General features: G+C 59.7%; 1 protein-coding gene across 2 annotated transcripts; it reads left to right on the top strand.

The window, feature by feature from the left end:
• Window positions 1-829: 829 nt before the first annotated feature.
• On the top strand, window positions 830-4556 carry SLFNL1 (schlafen like 1; the record flags this gene model as incomplete). Of its 2 annotated transcripts, none has more annotated exons than XM_081087712.1 (4): window positions 830-1244; window positions 2847-3356; window positions 3631-3774; window positions 4434-4556. In XM_081087712.1, exons 1-4 carry the CDS (start codon window positions 858-860, stop codon window positions 4554-4556), a joined length of 1164 nt encoding a protein of 387 aa, XP_080943838.1. In that variant the 5' UTR covers window positions 830-857. The 2 variants fall into 2 exon arrangements, with proteins under 2 accessions (XP_080943838.1, XP_080943837.1); XM_081087711.1 differs by having other exon boundaries at window positions 2844-3356.
• Between the last annotated feature and the right edge of the window lie 3360 nt (window positions 4557-7916).

Here is a 7916-nt window from a genome sequence, read left to right as displayed (position 1 = left end):
TTGGTGGCCCCCAGGCCCTGACAACTTCAAGGATCCAATCTGAAAAGATGCAGGCTGGTGGTACCTGCCGCACTGACCAGAAGCTGGGTGTGGGCGGGTAAGTGGAGGGGCTGGTGTGTGCACAGCTCAGGATTGAGGTCCCTGGCCTGGCGGGAGGTGGGAGGGCGGGTAGGGCCCCAGCTCTGACCCTCATTCTGCCCCTCCCCACTTATGCCCTCTGAACCAAAAACGGAGGGCTCAGTCTAGACTAGTTCTTAAGAAGGGTCCACGAGCCTTCTCAAGTTATACATATATGCAAAGCCCATTCTTCTGGGGAGAGGCCATAGCTTTCATCAGCATGCCCAAAGCATAAAACCTCTGCTCTAAAACCCTCTGACCCAGCCCTGACCATTTCAGAGCCATTCTGGGCTCACACCAGGTTCAGACCAGGCAAGCAGAAGCAGCAGTGGGGCCACAGTCAGGCCTCAGAGACCTGAGTCATGGTTCCCTCCGTCCCTCTTTGGGCATATCCCCTGTCTTCCCCTCTGGACTGGAGGGGCAGGCTCTCATGCTCTGTTCTCCCGCCCAGCCCTGTCTGACTCTCCTCTTTCCTGTCCCAGGCCTGGGGTGGCTGGCAGGCCCCTTCCTGCTAGCCCACTGCCCTCACTCTCATTCTGGCCCTTCCCAGCCCCTGCCCATCTGTGAACCTCCCAGGAGCTTTGGCATCTCTTTGGTCCCCTGGAGGCCCTGGGCCAAGCTGAGAGCCCAAGGCCCTGGGAAGAGCAGCCAGCAGTAAGGAATCCCAGAAGCCCTTCTGAGGGAGACCCCTCCAGGGGCCCCCAGGAAGAGATCAGCACAAACTGGTGCAGGAGCCCCTCATGGAGCCCCCAGGCAAGCAGTCCCTGCAGGAGCTCCCTGCAGAAGAGTCCCTGCCTGAGGACTCAGGCCTGGAGGGGGCTCCCAGCACGCATATGCTCTACGTGGGCCACCTGAACTCCCAGTTCTCAGTGCCGGTGCTCGCCTGCCTGCTCCGAGACACCCTGGAGCGGCTGGAGCTGCCAGTGGCGCGGGAGCACATCGAGGTGGTGAGGCGGCCGCGGAAGGCCTATGCCCTGGTGCAGGTGGCCACCCCTGAGGACACCCTGGCCTCCCTCCGCTGCCGCCTGCAAACAGCCTTGGAGGAGCACCAGATCATCAAGGAGCTGGTGGCCCGTGGGAAGGAGCTGGTGTTGGGAGACGGCCGTGAGCCCACACACCACAGAGAGGTAAGTGAGTCTTCCCCGGAGCCACCAGGCTGCAAGCCCCAGAGCCTGACCCAGGGGTCTGGGTATGGATGGCCTGCACCGCCATCCATAGGTGGAGGGGTATCTTTGAGAAACTGGGGACAAATCTGCAAACTTGGGGACTGCTACCCAAAAAACTGGCCTGCAGTGGGCGCTGCCAGCTCACTCCCAAAGGGACAGTGTGCTTCCAGCCAGAAGCATGTGTAGAAAGGCGGATGTGCGGGACTCCTCCCTGGGTCCTCTGCATCCCCGCCTCTGGAGCCGGCCGGCCCAGCCTCAGGTCCCAAGCAGATCCTCATTTCCTCCTTGGACCACCTCACGCAGTTGACAAACACCAGCAGCCGCTCTATGCCAGGCTGTAAAGCAGGGAGCCCTCTATCTACGAACAGAGCCAGACACGGCCGAGGAAGCTGCATGGTGGCCTCCGTAACTGTGGGGGGACACAGGAGGGCTCCCATTGCTTTCTGGGGACAAATTAGCAGGGGAAGTGAAATCCGGGCTGGGATTTAGGGAGTGGGGCTGGCATTCCAGGCAGAGGAACATGGCACATACAAAGGAACAGGGCGGAGAGGGGAATGTTCTAGGCAGAAGGCAGGCCAGGCGGTGTCCCTGGAGCTCAGGCTGAAGCTGCAGAAAGAACAAATGAAGAAAGAGGGCAGGGGCCAGGCCACCCAAGGGCGGTGAGACCCAGTCAGTGGGACTGGAAGGTTGGCTTCTACAGGGAACATGAGGGAATGCTCGCCTCACTGAGGCCACGCGGGTCACTCCATGAGACAGGTGATGCTGGTTTACCTGTCCTTTTGGGGTGAAAATGCCTCTGTGTTTACACTGCTGCAGAACTAAACAGCTCTGTGACTTGCACTTCAAGATCAGAGCCTGATTACGTGTTTGTATGACAGTTTCTCACATTTGTGATACACCTGTCTTTTCTGGGCACTGCAGGGCGGATAGGGACATGCCCCTCATCGCTATGCCCCTGCCCACACTGAGCTCCCGGGGCTGGAGGCCTCTTCCAGAGCCTAGCAGGCAGGGAGTGGCCATGGGCTCATTTCCAGAGCCCCGGACAGAGCAGAAGGCACAGAAGGGAACTAGGGAGGGCCTGAGGAAAGCTGACGTTCAGGAGGAACGAGTGGTCCAGAAAGTGATCAGCTGGGGTTTCAGGAAGATCAGGAAGGGGGTGGGGTCTCAGTTCAGAGACCTGAAGCTGTCACACGGGATCTGAGGTATCTCCTGGTGACCCAGTCCTGGGCCTCAGAGGTCTGTCCCAGCCAAGTGGGAAGAGATTGGCCCACAGCTGTCCCAGCTTCCAGCAGGAGAAGGAGAGCTCTTCTTACCCACCATGCATCTCACAGTCCACCTGGGAAGAGGGCAGCCCAGCCGGCAAGAACCAGTGGCTGGTTCCAAACCTTGATCCAGCAGCCTTTCCCTCATGGGCTGCAGGACCTTGAGCAGAATTAGATCCCTCTGCCTGGGAGGAACACGGGGCTTCCTCAGTGGGCTGGGCCCCAGGGTGGTGGAGGTGGGAGTTCTGGAAGCCTGTCCCTCTTGCTGCCCTGCTCAGGGATTCTTGCTCCACACCAGCAGGAGGAGAACAGAGGCCCGAGCCCTGGCCCCAGCCCCGGACCCAGCCCGGGCTCCAGCCGCCCACCTGCCAGGCACACCAACGCCCCACCGGCCCAGGCCCTGGGGTGGCCTAGCTCCATGCACCAACCCAGCTGCACACACTCAGACAGCGCCATCGTGCACCAGGAGATCCAGGGCCAGGAGCGGCTTTTCCAGGGCGCCTTCCTGGGTAGTGAGACGCGCAACATGGAGTTCAAGAGGGGCGGCGGCGAGTACCTGAACCTGGCCTTCAAGCACCACCTGCGGCGCTACGTGTGCGCCTTCCTCAACAGCGAGGGCGGCAGCCTGTTTGTGGGCGTGGAGGACAGCGGGCTCGTGCGGGGCATCCGCTGCAGCCACCACGAGGAGGACCGCGTGCGCCTGCTGGTGGACTCTGTCCTGCAGGGCTTCAGGCCGCAGGTCTTCCCTGACGCCTACACGCTCACTTTCATCCCAGTGGTCACCACCTCCGCCAGCGGCACGCCCCTCAAGGTGAGCTGCGGGACAAGAAGGTCTCTGGGGCTGTTGTCATCTGTCATTTCATCACCCTACACGTGATGGCCCACATCCACTCTGCTGAGCAGTGCTGGGCAGGAGGTGGCACAAAGGGGAGTCGGGAAATGGTGATGAGAAAAGAGACTTGGACTAGCCCTGCGCCAGCCCCACAGGCTGTCCCCAGGAGCCGAGAGTCAGGACCAAGCAGGGCGGGATTTGGGCTGCACACTCTCCCATGCAGCATCCCAGAGCTGTTGTTGACCTTGGCCAGGTGATCCGCCTGAGCGTGCACGCCCCGAAGGCCCAGGCGGAGCCGCAGCTCTACGAGACAGACCAAGGGGAGGTGTTCCTGCGCCGTGAGGGGAGCATCCAGGGCCCGCTGGCCGTCCACACCATCCAGGAGTGGTGCAGACAGGTTAGTGGAGAGGCTGGTCAGGTGGGATGGGGGCCAAGCTGAGCAGTCCTGGGCAAGCCCTCAGGTTTCCCTTGATGCTCCATTGCCCTGTGAGTGTGCCCGAGGGGCTGAATTGAACTATCCCTACCACCTGCCATATTCCACCATTGAGTGGCTGGGGGAGTCAGCAGAGTAGAATATTGAGAAGTTTTAAGACAACCCCGAGGGCTGTATACATTTTGGGGGAGGCCCTCAAGATAAGGGGCAGGGAGTGCTGGACATAGTCCCAAGCAAAAGCCTTTTCAAGAGGGAAACATCGGTGGCAGAAAAGCAGAGGAAGGTGGAGAGAGAGGACATTGCGGGAGGAGGGGCTGCCACCTGAGCTGCCTCTGGTACTCGAGGAGGCTGCAGGGGACAGGTCATCCCAGGGCTTGGGATGCTCAGCTTCCCTCAAGACCCCAGGTCTGACTCCATCAGGGGTGTCTGTGTGGCCTGGGGACCAGGCTTCCCCACCTAGCAGTGCCAATCCGGTGCCAGAGGCCTTGAGCAGGCGCCCCCCCTCGCCCCCCCCACCAGGCTCTCTGGGCCTTGCCCTCCTCCATCAGTTCAACCCTGGGAGGAGTGTGTGTGGACCTGAGATGATGTCAGCTTAGACAGCGGTTTCTACGATGTCTCCTCAGAAGTGGGCAGCAGAGCTGAGCAAGCTGGAGGAGAGGGTGAAGCTGCTGACGGCCGAGAAGGAGCAGCTCCAGCAGCGGCTGCAGCAGCACAGGCCCATCTCCTGCACCTGCTGCGTCCTGTGAGGGCCTCGTGGGCAGGCGAGCGCAGGGATGAAGCTGGCACTCACCCTGGGAGGTACAGGGATTGCCTATTTGAGCCAAAGACCTCCCAATAAACCCATCTGGCTGCTCAGAGGGGGACGGGAGCACCAGGCTTCCTCGCTCCTTCAGCAGCATTGCATACACAGGCTGGTCCCACGTGGCTTCAATTCTGAGCAGACTCCGGGCTGTGTAGCTAATAAATTGCTCTTAGCATGAGCCCTGAGGAACCTCACCTTCAGAAAGAACCTGTAACAACTTGGCCAGGCTATCCTGGGGCTGGGCTAGAAGGGACTGTCCCTGTCCCTGTCCCTGTCCCTGTCCCTAAGACGCTCATCTTGCCCCGGCTGCGTTCTGTTGACTCCAGTCGGCTAGACAGGGTCAGAAAGGAACTTGTTATCTTGGGAAATCCCCTCTGCTGACGGCAAGGCACCTCGGTTACAGAGCAAGCAGGCAGCCCCCAGCCTTGGCATGCTGGAACTGTGGTTCTCATTGCGCTTCAATAAATTACAGGGACCTGGAGCAAGAACGATTATTCCTAGAACATCTGGCCAGCCAGTTGGGTGTAGCTGAGTCATGAGTCACTTGCCTAGTCCCCCTCTGTCCAGGAGGCCACGCCAGGTCACGTTCCAGTCCAGCCCTGCTCTAATGGCCGGGTACCTTGCGGGGAGTGCTACCTCTCAGATAGTAGCAGTGCACTGGTCATCCTCAGGTACCATTTCTCCAGCACACAGGCACCTGCACAAAAAGGGCCTGGCTTCTGTTCCAAGCATCCCCAGCCACTGGGAGTCCTGCTCAGCCATTACCCCCCCCCCCCCCGCCCCGCAGCCCCCCGCCCCAAACCAGCAGAGCCAGAGGCTATAAAGCCAGCGTCTGACCAGGACAGGTCTGGGCTCAAAGCCCTTCAAGGGCTCCCCATTATATTGAGAGCAAAGCCCAAACCATGGTCTACTCTACACAGCTCTCCCTGACCTCCTGACCCATCTGCCTTCAACTCCGCCTCCTCCCCTTGCTCGTGCATTCCAGCGACACTGACCACCTTTCACTACTTGTCTCAGGGCCTTTGCACTGGCTGCCTCCCCTGCCTGAAATGCTCCTCCCCCAGACAGCTGCTTGACTCATTTCCTCCCCTATTTTAAATGACACCCCCTCACCTGCACTGCCACCCCTTTCCTGCTCACATGCAAGATGCTACCCCAGGCATCACGATCCTGAGATGCTCATTGGGAAAGAGCCGATTTCTGCAAAGGCAGGTTAAGTCACGTTGTAGCCAAGCAGCTCTGGGCAGCTAAAAATCGGCCCCGGTCACTGGGTTTGAAGGACACCAGAGAAGCTTGGCCAGGTGTCCTCCCCCAAAAGCTGCTGTGTACTGAACACCGGCACGGAAGCCCGCCGGCCTGGGCATTTCTCGGCTTCGGCCTCATCTGCCAAGCCGGTGGCAGGGCTGCTCAGGCTGCACGAGCCCTGGAAAGGCATCCGGGTCCTCTTCTAGAAAGGCTATGCCAGTGGCCAGCTCCTAACCGAGGTGCTCTTATAGGAGAGGCAGGAGCTTCTAACCACTGCGAGTGCTTGCAAACCTCATACTCAGCCCCCCGAGTCCTCACTGTTCCAGGGAGTGCTGTCACCAGCGGGCATGTCAGAACCGTTTTGGGAATGGCTTTTATATGGAACCACTGGCTAGGAAAAGAGGTTACAACCCCCCCCCAATCAGCCACATTCGAAGTACGAGATGAGTATGAAGACATCTGTGAGGGGAGACATTTACTCTGGCCCATGAGGAACGGAGATGAGGCAGCCAGGCTGCTCTGGGTCCGAGGGACACCAGCTTCTGGCCTCAGCGACGACGGCCTTGGACAGCGAGTGGAAGACTGAAAAGGAGCCCACTTCTTCAGACGTGTACTCACTAGAGGCCGGAGCACAGAATTCACGCACAGGAGGGTCCCCTCAGCCCAGCCCGAACCCTCTCCAATCCGGGACCCCTTGGGGGATGTCTGACTGCCGTTCGGGCCTAAACCGGCCGTTGGACATCCTTCTCACAATCCTGGACCGCTGGCTCCTAATTGCTCACCTGCCTGCCTTCCTGATCGCCCCCAACTGCTCCCCCGCCCCGGCCTGGTAGCTAACTGCCCCCGCAGCCTGATCGCCCCCAACTGCCCCCCTGCTGGCCTGGTCGCCCCCAACTGCCTCCCCCCCCCCCCCGCCAGCCTGGTCGCTAACTGCCCCCGCAGCCTAATTGCCCCCAACTGCCCCCTCCCTGCTGGCCTGGTCGCCAACTGCCCCCGTCAGCCTAATTGCCCTCAACTGCCCCCCTGCTGGCCTGGTCGCCCCCAACTGCACCCCCCCCCCCACCAGCCTGGTCACCCTTAACTGCCCCCCATACCCTTGCTGGCATGGTTGTGCCCAAATGCCCCCCTGCTGCCCTGGTTGCTCCCAACTGCCAGCCTGCTTGCCCCTCACAGCCCGCACCCCCCCCCACCCCCCCCCCGCCCACCAGCCTGGTTGCCCCATGCAGCCTGCTGTTGTTTGGTCATCCCTCATTAACCCCCCTGCCAGCCTGGTCGTAGGCAGCCATCTTGTGAGGGTGTGATACTCAATTTGCATATTACCTCTTAATTATATAGGATTGATTTCAGAGAGGAAGGGAGAGGGAGAAAGAAACATCGATGATGAGAATCATCAATGGGCTACCCCCTGCACACCCCACACTTGTGATGGAGCCTGCAACCCGAGCATGTGCCCTGACTGGGAATTGAACCATGACCTCCTGGTTCATAGGTCAATGCCCAACCACTGAGCCATGCTGGCTGGGCAAGGAACCCACCTCTTTTCTGGATCTTACTCTGTGGAGGAGACAGCTTGTGAGCAGGTGTGCTCAGCAGCCAGAGGGTGGGTGCCAGTTTCACCAACATATTGCAAGGAGCAGGAATTCAGTATTGCTAAGTCTTACTTTGAAGGAAAAACGACCCAGGAGCCGGTCTCTGGGCTAGGGGGGCAGGATGACCTGCAGGGGACAAAGCAGTCTGCCGGGTCCCTGCTCAGCAGCGGGAGAGCTTCCATAAACAACACGCCTACTCGCTCGAACAGTGCACGTGGCACCCATGCTACTTGGAATTTCTATTTTTCAATGCTGAGAATCTAAATTTGAAGTCTTTGGGGAAGTTCTGGACCCTATTACAAAGAAGGGCTCCTTTCTTAGTTTTTAAACTATCAGGTCATCCACGAAGACTGCTCCCCTGGAGGACAGCCTAGGACTGGCGCTCAGGTGACGGGAGGCACACAGGCATGCCTGGCAGCAGACACTTCCCATGTGCCAGTACATGAAGAGCATGACAAACAAAGCACATC

Source organism: Myotis nattereri (assembly GCF_964212035.1).
Source record: "Myotis nattereri genome assembly, chromosome: 3".
NCBI lineage: Eukaryota > Metazoa > Chordata > Mammalia > Chiroptera > Vespertilionidae > Myotis > Myotis nattereri.
Note: the sequence above shows the minus strand (reverse complement) of the source record. Positions and strands in the feature narration are given on the sequence as shown.